General features: G+C 34.8%; 2 protein-coding genes across 3 annotated transcripts; one reads left to right on the plus strand and one right to left on the minus strand.

Moving 5' to 3' along the window:
• Positions 1 to 1285: 1285 nt before the first annotated feature.
• LOC126743129 (tRNA-specific adenosine deaminase 1) lies at positions 1286 to 5773 on the plus strand. Of its 2 annotated transcripts, none has more exons than XM_050450099.1 (4): positions 1286 to 1885; positions 1945 to 2272; positions 2334 to 2586; positions 2773 to 5773. In XM_050450099.1, exons 1-3 carry the CDS (start codon positions 1309 to 1311, stop codon positions 2584 to 2586), a joined length of 1158 nt encoding a protein of 385 aa, XP_050306056.1. In that variant the 5' UTR covers positions 1286 to 1308; the 3' UTR covers positions 2773 to 5773. The 2 variants fall into 2 exon arrangements, with proteins under 2 accessions (XP_050306056.1, XP_050306066.1); XM_050450109.1 differs by having other exon boundaries at positions 2929 to 5773.
• Positions 5774 to 17614: 11841 nt separating this feature from the next.
• On the minus strand, positions 17615 to 19094 carry LOC126743141 (eukaryotic translation initiation factor 1A, X-chromosomal). The gene is made up of 3 exons (XM_050450116.1): positions 18941 to 19094; positions 18412 to 18599; positions 17615 to 18351 (listed from the first exon to the last, which is right to left on the minus strand). Exons 1-3 carry the CDS (start codon positions 18954 to 18956, stop codon positions 18109 to 18111), a joined length of 447 nt encoding a protein of 148 aa, XP_050306073.1. The 5' UTR covers positions 18957 to 19094; the 3' UTR covers positions 17615 to 18108.
• Positions 19095 to 19111: the final 17 nt, after the last annotated feature.

The raw sequence follows: 19111 nt of genomic DNA on the forward strand, positions 1-19111 counted from the left end.
ATCTCTTAGCCTTCCGCAGTTTAAAAAACAAATAAAAATGCATCTTTTGAGGGGTGCATTCTACTCATTTGAGGAGTACTTCTCATCCCAATAGCCCCCCACACACGAGGACTCCAGCGCGCGTGATTGGAGTGTGCCGTTCCAACCCGCTGGATTGGCACGTTGCGGGCCAAGAATGTGTCCAGCCACAAACGTACAAAATAATCGCGCGGGTAAATCCGACACTTATGAGTTTCACATTCAAAGACTCGCGTTTGTGGCAGAAAAGTGTGTCGAGTCCTGTAGACTTGGCGGGGCGTGTGGCATTTTAGAAATCTGAAAAGGATTGGCGTTGGTAGTGTTTGCTTGTTCGACAGAGTATACTAGTTAAAATCATGTTAACGTTAAAAAATAAAAGTAGGCGCAGAGCAGTAACTTGTGGAATAATATATGCATATATCGTCCGTACAAAATAAAAAAAATAAGAAACATTAATACAAACAGAAAATTAGTAACAAAATGTTGAGGCTAGAAAAAAACAATTTTTGGGTTACGATATTCTTTTTATAAATTGCATTATTTTGTAATTACTTACCTAGTATCACTCACTTTTAATAACAAAGATTTACTACAACGGAACGGTTCCTTTTAAAAAGAAATAAAAACGGATCAACACTGCACCGGAACGTCGTGATAACGCACACGATGAAGTCTTCGTTTGTGGAGGCTTTAAATGATTTAAGACGCCTCGTTTCGTGTCGGCTGGAATGCCACTCCAAACCTGCGTGATGGTTGGTACCACTAATTAACACTTTTTCGCGGGGTTTTTGAACGGCACACTCCAATCACGCGCGCTGGAGTCCTCGTGTGTGGGGGGCTAATTTTAATTTTAATCTTATATGTTATAATTGTCTTAATAAGAATGTATGTTAAGTGTTTTGGGTTTAGTGCAAATATTGTGATTAGATGTTATATTTTATCTGCTTTTAGGCAAAACTTGTTAATTTGTATTTTATCTTTTATCTTTATTTGTAAGTAAGTGACTTGACTTGTAATAATGCATTGTATGTATATTATTATTAATAAATACTACTACTACTACTACTACTACTACTACTACTACTAAATAGATGCGAGACTTCTGAGCACAGAACACAAATATATAGCTTCTGAGTTTTATGAGTAAAAGTTTTATCTGCTATGCACTAATTAATAGATTCATTGGCAACGTCGCACGCATTGTCCGTTCGGTAATTGCGTGACGTCATCCTTATAAATTCAAAACAATCCTCTAACCTCACTTTTTTTAATTTCAGTTCAAAATGGAAAATGTCCCCCAATAAAATTGCCGATTTATCTGTGACCCTCTATAATTCTCTACCGAAAACCGGTAAACCAAAAGGAAACGAATGGACGATTCTATCTTCTATCGTCCAAGAGGGACCAAATGGTAATTTTACGGTGGTATCTTTGGGCACCGGATCTAAATGCATTGGACAATCGAAGATGTGCCCCAATGGGACAATTCTGAACGACAGTCATGCGGAGGTAATATGCCGAAGGGGCTTTATAAGGTACTTACTTAGCGAAATTAACCCGGCCTCTAAAATTTTTAATTTAAATAAGCAAACCAATAAATTTATCCTGAAAAACGGAATCAAATTTCACTTTTTTACTACTCATGTACCTTGTGGAGACGCGGCGATATTTCCCAAAGATAGTGAGGAGGATTGCGGGCGGATACTTCGTTATAATAACTCGAATGTTGAGCCAGCAAATAAAAAGAGGAAAATTGAGGAGGATATATATCGAACAGGGGCCAAATGCCTAAGAAATGATTTTAGGCAAGACCCAAAAGGTGAGGGCCAAGATTACCATGTGTTAGGGGCAGTGAGAATAAAACCAGGTATAAGTTCTTCACAGTTTTAATTATAATTAGGATAGTACAAATGAGTGTTTATTTAGGCAGAGGGGATCCTACTCAGTCAGTGTCTTGCAGTGACAAACTGGCTAAATGGTGCCATCTGGGGCTCCAGGGAGCCCTCCTAATGCATTTTTTGGAAATCCCTGTTTATTTTGAAACATTTGTGATTTTAACAGGCACCCCTTTTTCTTGTGAGGCCCTTGAAAGAGCTTTGTCGAAGAGGCTTGGAGATGTTAAACTTATTAAGCCTTATAAAAGACATGTACCATTCATTTGTGTGGCAGATAAAGTGGATTTTTGTCATAAAAAGTCTGATGGAAAGCAACCATGTGATACCAGCATAATTTGGTTCATTGAAGGGGAGGAAAAGTATGAGTTTTGGCAGCTTAGGAACGATAAATTTCTTAGGGTTTTTTTTTTGTTAATTTAGGGTCTTAGAGGTAGCAGTGAATGGAAGGAGGCAAGGTGTCACAAAGAAACAGCTTCTAAAAAAAGGGAACTTGACAGTTTGCAAAAGTGACATATTTAAAGTGTTTTTGAAGAAATTTGACAAAGAGAATGTTAGTTATAAGGAAGCCAAGGAGTCAAGCAGAAATTACCAGAATAATTGGGGCATTTTAAAAGAAAGCTTTGGTGCTTGGACATTAAAGGATCCTGCCTTGTTGGAGTTTAATGTAACTTAGGTAAATGTTGAATATAAAATTGTATTTATCGTTCAAATTTGTGCCTTAACATAGCCTGGGTGCCTTGGTTTTAAGTTACTTCGTTCAAAAAAAAATCTTTCAAACTACATGAGATCTGGAGATCTTAATTTTTATAAAACTTGAAATGCAGATAAATTATACATCCCTTTTACCTGGTTGTTGCAGGTACAGGATGGTCCGGAAATTACATCTCTCAAAATTTTTAATCATCTCCCATGTAGATTAAAGAGAGCTAAGACTCTTCCAACTTTTAAGAGGGCTCTTAGGACCATGTTAGCTGACTGTCCTTTTTTACTCGTTGACAGAGTTCTTTTACTCTAGATTTATTGACTAAATTAACACATTGAGCTCCGCGTGCCCACCGGTGGGCACATCGCATCGCTTATTCAGGGACCGCGTGCTCACCCGTGAGCATGGATTACATTGATTCTGCCTAACGACTGGTCTGGTCCCAGGATGAGCCAAAAAATATATTGGGTTGGGCAGTTTGGATAGTTTAGGTATTTAGTTTATAAGAGTAGAAAAAAACAACATTTGAGTTAATATACCATGTTATATTACCTTAAAACAGAAAAAATACTCTTAAAACTTAAAAATAAATTGTCATAAAAAAACAATCGTTTTCTTATGTAACCAAAACTTAAAATACCATAAAAATGACTAACCTAAATATAATAAAACTTACTAAAACGACCTAACGTTTGACGAAATACACACTGCCACAAAGAAACTGCTGACACTAAAGTTTTAAGCCAAATGTTTTTGGAAGCAAGTAATACAAAGGGGAATATTACACGGTACACAAATTGTATTGACCTTTTTCGCATTTTTTCCATTGTGAGCCATTGACATGGTGCTGTAGCATTTAGTGCATCTCTTTCGAGTAACTCGTTTTTGGCCTTCCACTTCCTTCAACGTGCAGCGTTGCGTTCTTGACGTGGAAAGACGAGAAACAGTATTAAGTTTTTCGTCGTTTTCAACGAGACCTGAAACTACCTCTTCTTTGAAAGTGGTGATGCTGATTTTTTTCTTGTTTATTTTATTGTAAAGATGTAACGCGTTTACTATTGTTGTAGCAGTAATGAGATGAAACACACACTAGGCGTTTGTACCATTTTGAAGTACGCCTTAGAAAAGGCGCGTATGCTGACATTTGATCCGACAAGTCGATAAAGGCCTTGCCCTGATTATAGTCAACAATTACTTTCGGTTTAATAACTTCCTTTCCTTTCTTTGCTAAAGTAACGGTAGAATCATCGTGTTTGGTGCTTGGCATGATGACGTCTCTCTTATCCTTCCACTTCAGGACTACAGTTTTGTCATTATCTTGCCGAGCTACAATTCCACTTCGATTCAACTTTTCCTTTATTACTTCCTGAGGATTACCTTTGCGGTTTGCTCTAATTGTACCAACTAAATGCGTTTTTCGGTCAATCAGTCTTTTGGCTAATGATACGCTCGTGTACCAGTTGTCAGTGTAAAGTGTGCGGCCACTGTCCAAAAGACCTTCCATCAATTCCATGACTACCTTTTCAGAAACTGCAAATTCACCTGATTTTTCTCTGCCGGTATATACTTTGAAATCCCAGGTGTATCCTCCAGATACATAACTTGAAAATATAGCGGTGTCGCTTATTGGGTATATATTGTCTGAAATAAATGCGTCCTCGAAACGGGACGTTACTCTCGTCGATACAAATGTCTTTTTCGGGCATGTAGGAGGACTTAAATTTCTTTTGCAGCATGTCGAGAAATTCGGATATTTTGTAAAGTCGGTCATCAGAGGGTCTGTCCTTCTCATTATCACTTACATGGAACATGCCCAAAATACCTTCAAATCTGTTTCTACTCATAATTGTGGGTATGCGATTTTGGTACAACGATTTGGTTGACCAATAATCCCGTAACTGAGGCATTGGAAGAAGGCCCATCCATAATAAAATGCCAAAAAATTTTCGCATTTCTACGGGATTGGTATCCACCCATTTCGGCACCTTGGTCTTCCGGTTTGGATCTGCTATTGCCGCAACAATTCTCTGTGAAGCAAACCTATTGGTTTCAGTCACAAATAGATTAATCATCTCATCGTCGATAAAATAGTTAAAGAATTCAGTTGGTTCTTTCCCTGCAAAGTCTGCACTAACAGCTGGAACAACACCAACATTCTGAGGGCTTTCACTGAAAGACAGTCGGTTTCCTTGAACGTGATCCCATTTTTGCTTAGTAGTCAAAGTCGCTAGAGGTAAGTTATCGTCTAGATCTTCGCCTTCGGATAATAATATGGCAGAATTATCTGTGATCAGATAGATCACTTTTAACAGGAATAAAATCTTTATCTACGAGCGAATCATCTGAAAATCCCGTAATTTCGTCTTCTATTATATCTCTTGACTCGTCGTCGGACAGATTCTCCAGCTCCTTTGCCAACTCCTGATCCGATAGATATTTCTTAGCCATATTTGCTTAACTATGAAACAAAAAAACACATTAAAGCTAGTGTCCACGGGTGGGCATTCGGTCCCAAAATGTAAAATAGCATTCTGGGACCACGTGCCCACCCGTGGGTCACCGCAAAAAAATTACGAAAACAGGCAAAAGTTGACAGAGTATTGATCCACAAAACATCATAAACTGCAAAAAAAATTACTATTAACAAAAAATATCCAGAATGAAAATTTGGTCCCTGGAAGTAAAATCCAAATGCCCACCGGTGGGCACGCGGGGCTCAACTTTGTTTCCTTTCATATCTTTGTAATTTTATACTATTTTTATTAGCATTGTAGTTTTTTATTGACAATTCCTATACATTGTTATGATGTCTTAAATTGTCTTTTCTCAATCTCCGTATATTTTTCCATAAAATGCTGAAATAGGTTATCAATCAATTCAATTGGCGAACACTTGTGTACATTTTTAAGAGTCTGATCATCTTAATTCTTGAGTTATATTACAATGTAGTAGTAATAATTATTCTTTATACATAATTGAAGCAAATAAGGCCACAATAAAGAACAATAATAATAAAATACTTATTAAGTTTAAAGTAAACTAGAATATACAAAAAAATATTTGCCTAAATTTAACAATAAGAATATCTACATACAATAGAAATAAAATAACAAATTTAATTCAATAAAAAACAAAAATAAAATATCTCATATGCTTATACCACACTTATTTCATTACCCAACATGCTCATATAGAGGGCAGACAGTCCATGTACTTGGATATGAGTTTGAAAATGTTTTTTTTTAAAGGGTTTAGGTCTTAAGATTTGAGAATTACATCAGGACTAAACTTCTAGCTTTTTGCTGGACGTCCCACAATCCTGTACATAGATTTAATTAATTTTCTTAATACAGTCCTAGAGTAGAAACAAGCTATAACCCGTAAAAAGATTTATATTTTAGGCCACATTTTTTATGCAAAAGGTATGGGAGCAATATAAATACTGATACTGAAATGGGCAGAAATTGAAGTTTTAGAAAAATTTACTTAGTATTAAATATTTACCAAAACATTCTCCTGGTTTTCACACCCCTGGTTAATAATAATAATAATAAGCTTTATTTCCAACAGGTTACATATACCCAGTTACAGGAAAATCAATTAAATATATAAATGTACGAATGCATGAATTGTATTAGAATCATGCAACTAAACTATAAAAGAACTATAAAAGAATTGCTATATAATAAAAAAAAGTAGTGAACTTGAGAAAATAAATAAATAATAAAAAATCAACACTAAATTAGAATAAGAATCAAGAATTAATTTAAATCAAAAGAGCAAAAAAAATGAGTAAATAAATGTATTCAAGCTAAAAACTAAATAACCTAGCCTCCCCCACCGACCATACGCAGGTGATTCAAGATAAGTGCCAAATCGTCATGGTGAATGTCACAAGAATCAGCAATAGTGTTAAAGTTTTGACACATAAAGTGAATAGGACTCTGGTACAGAATGTTGGACCTGGCTGTGTCCAAGTTAAAAGCTGGACACTGTCTGGATCCTGGGCGTGGTATATGAAAGCAAATCCTTTGCAAAAGGGATGGGCAGTCAATTTTATGGTTAAGTAAATTAAACAAGAATTTCACCGAATGCATTTCTCTCCTCTCCGCAAGTGACCGTTCAGTATATCTAGAGAGCAGCAGGTTATGGTCAAAACCCCTTGGAGGATAGACTCCATCATCCTTAAATGCCAAATATTTAAGGAATCGCCGTTAGACTGATTCTAATAGGTGAATGTGCTGGTTGTAAATGGGAGACCAAATGAGGGAGCAGTAGTCCAGCCTGGATCTAACAGATCCATAGTAGAGAGTTTTGGCAGTGGCAGTGTTCAAAAAAAGTTTGCAATTTCTAATAATAAAGCCTAGCATGCGAGTAGCTCTAGAAACAGTATCTTCGATGTGAGGGATAAAAGAAAATTTTTGGTCAAAGGTGATTCCAAGATCCTTGAAACAGGTAGACCTTGCCAGAGACTCTCCATTAACTGAGTAATTAAAGGCAATTGGACTTTTGATACGAAAGTAGCTGGCCACATTACACTTGGAAACATTAAGGTTAAGCCGGTTCAAAGTGCACCAATGGTGTACAGTATTGATGTTCTCTTGCAGTAGACCACAATCTGCTATAGAGTCAATCCTATGGAAAAGCTTTAGGTCATCATCATATGCTAACCGAGAGCAATTGAGGGTGGAGATCAAGTCATTAGAGAAAACGTTAAAGAGAAGGGGGCCCAAGTTAGAGCCCTGAGAAACTCCAGAGGTGGGTGAAAAACAAGCAGATCTAAAGCCTTCGACCACTACAAACTGAGAGCGGTCAACTAAATAGGAGTTAAGGAGCTTTATCAAGCGATCGGAGAATCCAAACTGGCGTTCAAGCTTATTTAATAGGATGAAGTGGTCAATCTGGTCAAAAGCCTTTTGAAAGTCTGTGTAGATAACATCGATTTGACTTCTATCATTAAGTGCTTCGCACACAAACTGAGAGAAGAATGCTAGGTTTGTAGTACATGAGCGGCCAGAAACAAAGCCATGTTGATCGTTGGCCAGCATGGACTTAACCTTGGGAAAAATTAATTTATAGAGAGCCAACTCGAATAACTTTGAGAAATTGCACAGAATTGATATAGGGCGGTAATTCTCTATTGTTCCAGCATCGCCCTTTTTAAAGATAGGGCAAACTTTAGCTTGCTTCCAGATATTGGGAAAAGTACCTGTGTTAAGGATCAGATTAAAAATGTGGAGCAGAGTGTCTATAAGTGCAACAGAGCAGTCCTTAGCTAAAAAACTAGGAATTAGATCTGGGCCAGAGGTCATTTTGCTTTTGAGACACTTGCTCGCCATTATAATGTCGGAAGGCGCGAGCGCGAATTATAAACTCAAACCAGCAGTATGCTTTTTAAAAAAAGTTTTATTTAACTAAACTTAATAATTAGAACATTATCGTTCAAATTCTATGCTAGAACTAACTTATAAAATCTAAAAACCACCTAGAAACGATGTAAAATAATAAATGCCTATTCTGCTTATTCTACGAATAAATGCTTATATGCACACTTATTGGAATCGGTTCATGCACATAACTCCTCCTCCCTTAAGATTCTTCAACGTCCTCGTTGATAATGTCCTGGAGGGTCTTCAGAGGAATCGCCTTATGTTTTCTTTGCCACAAATAAGTTATAACTATAATAACTATTACAAGAATTAGGAATAAAACAGAAGTGCTAATTACATGGCTTTTTTCTGGAACAGAGTCTTTAAATACAATTGGTTCCCTAAGATCTTCCTGGATTTTTTCAGGATACATTAAATGCTTAAGTTGTAAATTTAAATGAACATTTGAATCTAAAACAGAATTTTCAATTTCAACATTTTTAATGCTCAAATTATTCGATTGTAATGAATACTTATGCTGACCTATTATTACATTACATTGGCTTTGAATATGTGAACATCCCGTTAAATTATATTTAACAAACTGAAAACAATTTTCAAAAATAGTTTCAGGGGATTTTGTACAAAATAATAGAGCTTTATTATAGGTTAACGTGTGAACTTGATAGTTGTTGTTTATCTTTGCAAATATACAGTCTGTTAACAAATTACAACCATTAATAATTGGATCCATACATATCCAATTCGTATTAATCTCTAAACACTTTTTATACCATAAATTGTTACAATAGAACTTACTAGGGCTCACTAAAATAGTGTCATTTGATGAAGGAATGGGGTATACAATTTGTAGGTTACATGTTTTTGTTCCAAAAATGGGGATCTTAATCACTAGAATTGCCATGTCATCGGATAAAATTAATCCAGTTTTACAAATTAATGTCAGTTCTGTAATATGTCTTATCGGCCATAATAAATTTTTAGGATATTGAACTTCTAAATACTTCCAAATTTCATGTATTTCTTTAGTATTTAAAATTTCAAGATCTAGGCTTTCTAAATGGGCAAAAGTTAACGTGCGTAATAATTTTTCTAAATAAGAGTGTACATTTTTAATTTGCAGAATTTGATTTTGCATTTCAACTAAAAGTCTAATGGTGTCGTTTAAAACATCTATATTAGCTTTAAGTTTCTCTGAATTTTTATTTACTATATTTACATTTTCCTGGAATCTAGCAGTTATATGACCGGCGAATGAACTTAGTTCGTTAATCTTATGCATGGAATTAATCTGATTACTTTTCAAGATTTGCATGTGTTGGTTTATAGTCTCTAAGTCATCATTATCTAAATTGCCAGTAATGAATTTAACGTAGCTTCCAAGAAGGTTTACCAATCCGCGTTTTTTGCGAACTAAAGACTTAAACGAACTTAATTTTTCATAAGAATCGTATGTGTTATTTAATTCTTTATTGGCTTGCAAAAATAGCGAATTTAAGGTATTATTATACTTATCGGTAAAATGATTAAATATAAACAAATTAGAAGTTAATCCCGCTAAAGTAAACTTAATACTAGTGAGATTAAAATATACATAAGTACTATGATAATGATTTAACGTCATAGTAGGGGCGATTTTTTCTATAAAGAATCCATTATTCGGCATCAGGGGGTCGACTTGTAGAAGGTTGATCCTTGGAAGTCGGGTTACGCTGTAAAGATGATGGATTTTTCCTTAATCTCTTAAGTTTCCTAATATGACCAACTACGGTTTTCTTTTTTGATAGTCCAGTAAAAGCGTTTTTCTTAATAGTCTTAATTTTCGTAGGGATAAATGAGGGGTTCATCTTATTCCTATAGGGATTTTTTCTGTACACAATTTGGCCTTCTGAAAGTTCAGGTATGGGGCTGGAGTTTCTATTATGTTTTTGAGTATTTTTGGATTGTGTTTTGTGAGTTTGCTCATAAACTTTTTGGTGAAAGGGGATTAATTCGCTTTTTCGTTTTTCATTATATTGTTCGTAAATTGTCAAGTCATTGTTTATGTTAGGTTCGTTAAGGTACGGGCCATAGAGTAACGAAAAAGGTGAAAAACCTGTAGTAGAGTGAATACTCTGATTGTATACTAAAACTGCTGAAATCATCAGATTTTGCGGGGTTTCCTCAGGGTTTTTCATTTTTTGAGTTTTGAGTTTTTCGAGAAGGGTAGAATGTAGTCTTTCAATGGGGCTGTTAGATGTGGAGTTGCCAGGTGTAGTGTAGTGTACTTCAATATAAAAAAGTTCACAAAATTCTTGAAATAAACGATTTTTAAATTCTGAACCTCTATCGACTACTATTTTCTTCGGTACATTATGATGAGAAAAGTAGTGACGTAATTTATTTACAACGGTCGTAGCATTTTTATCAGAGATATAATATGCTTGGGCATATTTAGAAAAAGAATCAATAATTGTTAAGAAATAACAATTAGAAAATTGAAATAAATCCATATGTAGGGTCTTAAATGGTTTTTCTGCAAGTAAAGGGCCTTCATAATTGATTTTATATGGATGTCTTTCATATTTATTCTGTAAACAGATTTCACAGGTATTAATTAGGGTAGTAATCGTTTCTCGCATTTGAGGCCAATAATACTTAAGTTTTAATTGATTATAGGTTTCTGTTATGCCATTATGATTTTTTTGGTGATATTCAGAAATTATATCCTTTTGCTGATCTTGGTTTTCTATATCAATTAAATAACTGTTTGAAATATAAAGCTTTGCGGAACCGTTTAGGTTGGCGGCAACATATTTCTGAAATTCTAGTTTTAAATCGGAGTTTGGGATAAAAATAACAAAATTTATATCTGGTCTAATTATTTCCTTTAAAATCTTACTAAAATTATCTGCAAGATTATTTTTGTCTACTTTGACAAAATGATGATTCTTTTTAAAAGGTTTAGTATATTTATGTACAAAATTATTTCCCGATTCTATAATTAGACGTGAGGAGGAATAATTTACAGGGAGTTCAGAAATGGGTAAATATTTACCTTCTGTGTCATTATTAGAGTGTACTGTGGCATTAGAGTCGAGGTCATTTTCTCTAAGGTTATCGACATTTTGTTGAGGTTGGTCAAGAGTTTCGGAGATAAGCTCGTTATAACGTTCGTTGAGTGCAAAGTCAGCGAGATCAAAATCGGCGAGATTTGCTACTGTTTCGTCGGTTATAGGGGCTATTGACTCGTTTTTCTCGAGGACATTTATGTCGACCCGTGATAGAGCATCGGCGACGAAGTTTTCTTTACCTTTTTTATATTTGATTTCGAAATCAAATTCACCTAATTTTAATTTCCATCGGATTAGGCGAGAATTCGGCTCTTTAATCTTTGACAACCACACAAGAGGGTTGTGATCCGTTTCTATGATAAACTTTTGGCCATATAAATAAGGGCGAAAATGTTTGGTGGACTCAATAATAGCTAGGAGCTCTTTCTCGATGGTAGAATAATTTCGCTCAGCAGAATTTAAGGTTCTGGAGTAATATGCAATGGGATGATCATTCTGGGAAAGTACGCTACCAAGGGCTATATTAGAGGCGTCAGTAGTAAGATGAAACGTTTTCGTAAAGTCGGGGTATGCGAGTACAGGAGAGTTAGTAATTAACTCTTTGCATTTGATGAAAGCTTCCTGGTACTCTTGATTACCAATAAATTTTTCATGACCTTTCCTTAGACATTTTGTTATTGGGAAGGTTATTTTCGAGAAATTTTTAATAAACCTACGATAATAACCAATAAGTCCCAAAAATGATTTTATCTCCTTAGGGGTTTTAGGCATAGGATATCTTTCGATGGCATGAATTTTTGAAGGATTTGGTTTTATGCCTTCAGGAGTTATAATATGACCTAAAAAGGCAACTTCTTTGGATAAAAATTCGGATTTTTCTAATTGTACTTTAAGATTCACTTCTCGGAGCCTTTTGAGGATTTTTCTGATGTGATCGATGTGCTCAGCAAGAGATTTCGAAAAAATTACTACGTCATCGATATATACAAAACAAAATTTGTAAAGGAAATCACGCAAGACTTCGTCCATCATTCTTTGGAATGTGGCGGGAGCGTTTTTCAGGCCAAAGGGCATCCTTAAATACTCAAAATGTCCATTATTGACAGTAAATGCGGTCTTTTCGATGGAATCAGGGCTCATTTCGATTTGGTGAAAACCTTGAGCTAGGTCAAGAGTAGTAAAATAACTACATTTTCCAAGATTATCCAAGATTTCGGTTATGACAGGCAAGGGATATTTATTTTCAATGGTGGCATCGTTTAACTTGCGATAATCGATTACCATGCGGAATTGTTTCTTACCAGAAGCATCAGCCTTTTTTGGAACAATCCAGACAGGGGCGGAGTAAGGGGAAATCGATGGCCTAATGATTTTGTTGTCTAAAAGCTTTTGAATCTGTTTTTGAATTTCAGGCAACATGGCTGGAGGGTGACGAAAAGATTTAGCATATATAGGGCGATCATTCGTGGTACGAATATGATGTTTAGTTTGGCTAGTAAAAGTCAAGTCGCAGTCTTCTGAGTACATGACATCTTTAAATTCTTGACACAAGGGGACAATTTTGCTTTTTTCTAAATCATTAAGATGGTTTAAACGCAATTGGCTAGAAATATTAATAGACTTATTTTTCGCGGGGGGATCAGTTATCTCAAAATGTTCTTTAGGAATAACTCTCATTCGTTGTTCAAATTTAATATTATGGTTGGGGAGTGGATTTGGGATTTTACAAAATCCATCTTTAACCGTTATTAAACTATCTGGGATTACAACTTGATTATTAATCTGAAAAGAGGGCAGAATAGCATCTCCATTTTCAAGATTTACAGGGATGTTAAGGGCATTGCTACTAATATTTTCAATTGGTTGACTGAGAGGCTTATTATACGCAAGTGAAAATTGAATTTTCTTGTTGTTTTGAAGCGTAAGACGTTTATTTTGATAATCTAAAATGGCATTTAAATTTTTTAAATCTTTAGTGCCTATTAGTGCGTCAAAATCTTTGTGCCAATTAAGAACACGCATTTTTAGGGGTGTACTAATTCCAATTTCTTTTAAAAGGGGAATATTAATATTGCAATTTTCACGGTAAGTCTTTTTGCACGCGGTTACTTCGAAGGGTTCATGAAATAATAAATCAGGGAACAAATTTGCAACATTGGGGTTCATTATTGATTCAGACGCTCCTGAGTCAATCAGAACAGTAATTTGCATTTTTGGCAAAAAGAAATACGGCAATTCGACTTTCTGGGCAATATTATTTAAGTTAATGGGTCTATAGAGGCTATTTCTTGAAAATTTTCAAGATTTGACCCACCCAAACAATTAGGGGGCATAAGGTTTGCTTCTTGCATGACAGGCGTTTTCTGTTGCTCACAATCATACGATAAGGATTCATCATAATATTCATCAAAATATTGACCTGCTGATGGATCATAATTACATTCTAAATTACTTAATTCTTGGGAAGCAAAGTTTCTAGCACCGGCGGGTTGAAAATGACTTCTATAGGGCCTTTGTTGCGCTTGTTGATACATTCGAGAGGGTCCTGCAGATTGTATCGACATTGGGGTTGGTTTCGGCAAGTGCCTTGGATTAAAGTCTCTTTGAGGGGCAAAAACATTTTTTTGTTGACCAAAAACTTCGGCGTTTGTCGGAAAATGCTGTTTTACGGGTCTAGGCTGTACATTAACGGGTTGAGACGGAAAGGGTTGATTTTTAAAATTAGTTTGTTGTGGATGTTGCTGATTCTTATGGTTATGGTATTTTTGGTTAAAATGTGGGTTGTGGTAAGAGTTCGTGTTTTGCTGTGGGTTTTGGTGTCTATGTGTAGTTTGGTTTTTTAAATTAATCTGTGATTCGATTAAATTATAGTTTGTAACATGTACAAGTGCGGCATCTAAATTATCGGGGTTTTGAATGAGTAACATCGTTTTTAACGACTCGGGGACATTGGACATTAAAACTATTACAGCAGTTTTTTCGGCTTGTGTGGAGAGGATTAACTTAGAATTATGGTCAATATTTTGACTTTGAATCTTACAGTTAATTCTTTGCACAAACAGTTTAAGTCTTTGTACAAAATCTAGTAAATGTTCGTTTCTATCTTTATTAATATAATTAAGTTGTTGAAGCAAAGTTTGATAACCTATTGGGTCACCATATTTTTCTCTTAGAGCTACCTTAATTTCTTCCCATGTCTTGAGATCTGGCCTACTCATCAAAAAATCTCTAGAATTATCAATTAACTTAGAGCGTATAACATTCAACACGAATTTTTTCTGAATTTCTTCTCCATTGTAGTAAAGTTCATGAAATTCGTTAATTGAAAAAATAAAAGATTCTAAATGTTCTGGATTTCCAGAGAAAGTTGGTAAAATGTTAGCAAAGGATCGCAGAACGTCCATTTCGCTTGTCGTTTTATAACTTTGTATTAAAAAAAAATGTTCTACAGATTCCTCTTCTTCAATAGAAGATAGACTACTTAAAACAAGATTATTTTCTCTAGTCTCACTAGAGTTAGAAGAGTCAAGATTAAAATCTGCAAATAATTCGGTTAAATTTAAATCAGATCTGTCTTTATATGATTCTAGCTTTTGTGCAAGGGAAGTATTTTTATTTTTCTTAGCTTTTAAGCCTAGTCTACTCCTATTCGATAATAAAACACTTTTAAATAAATTTTCAGGATTAACAGACATAAATAAAATAAAATTAATGGCAATTTTAGTGATTACTTACATGAGGGATATGACGAACCATTCTAGCATCATTTCAAATTTTCTCACAAATCACCTTCACAAAACTTGCACTACTTTCACAACTTTTCTTCTACCAAGTCAGCCTACTGGTTGCAGGAAAATTACTTGAAATCTTAAGGTTCAACGACCTACTTCTTAGATTGAATGACGGCCAGAGTTTCACCCCAGGGAGTTTCTTTTCTTTTTCCTGTGCTTCTTACTCAGTTGATCTCAATGCTGAACAATAGAGAGACCAAACGGCAGGGAGCTTGAGTTTGAGTTCTTGAAGTTTACAAAAACTTCAATTGTGCTTAAGGTATTAAAATACACCAAATCTCAACGTTACACGATAGAGAGACTTGTAGCACAATCCTGTTCGCAGCGCCAATTATAAACTCAAACCAGCAGTATGCTTTTTAAAAAAAGTTTTATTTAACTAAACTTAATAATTAGAACATTATCGTTCAAATTCTATGCTAGAACTAACTTATAAAATCTAAAAACCACCTAGAAACGATGTAAAATAATAAATGCCTATTCTGCTTATTCTACGAATAAATGCTTATATGCACACTTATTGGAATCGGTTCATGCACATAACTCGCGACGACGTCTATGCAAGTTAAGGGAGGTTCAGAGACGACAGGTAACGTAGGACATAAGGCAAGCGTATTGGTGCTCCTGGATTATTCTCGTGCTTTTGATATGCTAAATTATGATATTTTACTAGCCATATTATCTTATTGTGGTTTTGGTGTTAATGCCCAAGCTTTGGTTAAGTCGTTTTTAAGTAAAAGGACGCAAAGAGTAACGCTTGATAGTACATTTTCCAAACTTATGTCTATTTTTGCTGGTGTTCCTCAGGGAAGTGTCTTGGGCCCTCTTCTTTTTACCATTTATACGTCTAATTTTATAGCATCCTTAAAGTTTTGTAAATATCATTTTTACGCCGATGCGCGATGACACACAATTAATATACTCGTTTAAGCCGGAGGATGCTGTAGAGGCAAATTTTAGACTAAACATAGATCTTAAAACTCTTAACGCACTATCGGAAGATCATTTATTAAAATTAAATCCACAAAAGTCAGTGGCTTTACTTTTCTGCGGTGAAAGACTTCGAGAAATAATTTATAATAAATTAAGACTCACTATTGGGCAGTGTAATATCTCTTTTAAAAACTCTTCAAGGAACCTAGGTTTAATGATTGATAATAAACTTAAATTTGATGAACGTTATATGTTCATGTATTAAAAAATCTTACTCAGCCCTGAAATCCCTTTTTCCCCACCGACATTCTTTAGAAAGGAAAACAAAAATAGACTTGTGTGAAGCACTTGTGTTGTCACATTTTAATTTTGCTGATAGCGTTTATGGGCCCTATTTGGACACAACTCAGGCTAAAAGAGTGCAGAAAGTACAAAACTCTTGTATACGATTAATATGCGGCATTAGACGAAGGCAGCGTGTATCACATAAGCTCAGGGAACTTAATTGGCTTTCTATGTACAATAGAAGAATATTGCACTCGGCTTGCTTTTTTTATAACATTGTTAAATATAAATGTCCTATTTATCTTAATAAGAAAGTAGTATACCGTACGGATATCCATAATCTTAATATACGAAGAAAACATATTTTTACAATCCCAAGACACAATAAAGAGTCTTTCAAAAAGGGATTTTCATATAACATAACCTCCACCCTTAATAAATTCAAAATTAATACATTTAAATTTTCTGTTGTGTATTTAAAAAATAAAATCAGGCAGCAACTCCTTTAGCAAATTTAGATTTTTATCATTGAGTTTAGCAGATCTAGGGTAGATGTAGATAATAATATTATTATTCGTCCACATTGTTAGTTTGGTTTAATGTAGGTCTTTTTGCCTACTTTATATATAATTGGGTTACTGGCAAAAATTGAGGAATTATTGTGAAGGTTATTTGAGTGCTATAATGAAAAGTGTGTAGCAATGCATGGGCTTTAAGAGCCCCTTCCTTGGGAGGGATGCTAAATAAAAAGCCTTTAGTTCCAGCATTATATGTCTGTAAATATTATAAACTATGTAAATGTTATGGAACAATAAAATGATTTATTATTATAATAATTTGTGGTTTCAGCAAGATAGGACGAAGAGGGCCAATAGAGTGGCCGGCCAGGTCACCAGACCTAAATCCCTGCGACTATTTTCTATGGGGGTACCTGAAAAGTACAGTTTATATTGAGAAGCCAAACAACGTAGAATATTTGAAAAATAGAATTAGATATGAAATTAGACGTATATATCACCCGAAATAATTGATGATGTTTTACATGAGTTTGTAAACCGTCTTGCTTTCTGCTAAGAAGTAAATGGGGATCAGTTTGAACACTTGATACATTAATAAGAGTTTTCACAGTTTATAACATTTTATATTAATTTGTAAATAGACGTACTTACTTGCTTTCTTGTTGGTTAAATGTAAATATTTCTGAAGCAGTCGAGTTTTGAGATAAGGTGTGTTATACGAAAGTTGCTTGGAATTTCGCCTTTATTTCCTAAATGCAATAAAAAATATATCATTCCATTTAAAAAAAAAATGACCGATGATGTCATACCTTTTTTTTGTTCCACCCTGTATACAAAAATTTATGTGAAATAATGCGCAACTTAAAATAAAAATCGACGGATCCGAGCGTTTTCTCAAAACATCATGTCTCTAATTTTATTCGAATTTATGCGGAACTTTAGGCGGTCATTGTATAAAGATCTTATATCAGAGGTTAATTTAGAGTTTTATTCCACGTTTACAGAACTAATTAAAAGAAAAGTTCAACTACTTTTACACATTTCTTCTATATTTTCCAAACAAACAAAAAAATATATATAAAACAATCAAAAGCTACTTGATATTACAAATTTTATAACCAGAAAATTTAGGGCCATAGCAAATCCTACAGCATAATATTGCAAAATAACTGAATAAGACAAGTATAAATATCCTTAACTTAGAAAAATAAAAGTTATTTAAATATCCGAGCTTAAAAATCATTTATATAAACTGAACTATAATACACAGGTCAGGGAGAGAGTAACGATAATTTATTTCTAACTATGTTATATTGGGTCAACAAAAAAAAAAACTGCAACTTGAGAGAAAAACAGAGAACATCTGGTTGATGTGTTCCTTGTTTCTTTTTATGAGCAACAGCAGTTAATTCTTCTCTCAAGTCGAAGCACCAAACCGGCTTGTGATTGGTGTAACTTTAAATATGAGAAAGAAAACTAAATTTTAAAAAGATGTCTTGTGTATATTATCTAAATCTTCACATCAGATACCATCGACAGGATCTGCTTCATCTCCTGAGCTATAATCATCACCGAATTCAATATCCTCGTCCAGATCGTTCTCAACAAAAGTGACATAATCACTAATCTTAACGGATTCTGGAAATTCTCCATAGGTTTTCAAGTTACGCGCTTCGTCTGGGGTGTATTTAAGAATAACATCAGCTTTGGCATCTTGGTAATCTCTTAGACCTATTAGGATGATGTCCCCTTGATTGATCCAAACCTAAAACATAGATTTTAGTCAGTTTATGAAACATAGACTTTAAAAAACGATAAAACTGACCTTTTTCCTAAGTTTCCCTCTGATATGGCACAAACGTTTGACACCATCAAAGCACATGGCCTCCAGCCTACCGTTGCCCAGCATTTTAGCTACTTGTGCATACTCTTGACCATCTTCTTTGAAAATCAATTCACGCTTTTCTGTTTCGTTCTCATTCTTTCCTCTCCTACGATTTTTACCTCCTTTACCTGAAATATGCCATCAATACTCATTAGAGCTCCTCTCTTTAATGCAGTGTTACTTGGAAAGGCACCAAAGGGGAGTCCCTCAAGCATTCTCACAGTTTGGTATTACCATTATTGTGAGGCCAAAAGGATTAGGAAAACATAAAAAGGAAAGGACAGTGGAAATAATGATCCTCGGCAGTGTACCATCTGGCTTAGAAAAACTTTAAACTTTTTTTAAAATTCCCTTTATAATGTTGTTACTAATTGTGAAATGTCAAAAACATGGTGGCCTTAAAGCGCAATATTTAGGCCTCGGAGACCCACCGCCGTAGCATTTGCCGCAAAAATAAACTGGAACCTACCTTTATTTTTCGGCATTTCGGATGTATTTGCACGGGAACTTTAGTTGGGATGAAAAATTACGAAATTCTTTGGAAAAGTAGCACGACAAACGTCCGTCTTGTTTGACGGATCGCGATAGAGAAACAGAGGGCGCCACACGTTTGACGTTAGTGATAGCTACGCTGTCGTGC

Source organism: Anthonomus grandis, chromosome 1, assembly GCF_022605725.1.
Source record: "Anthonomus grandis grandis chromosome 1, icAntGran1.3, whole genome shotgun sequence".
In the NCBI taxonomy this organism is placed as follows: Eukaryota; Metazoa; Arthropoda; class Insecta; order Coleoptera; family Curculionidae; genus Anthonomus; species Anthonomus grandis.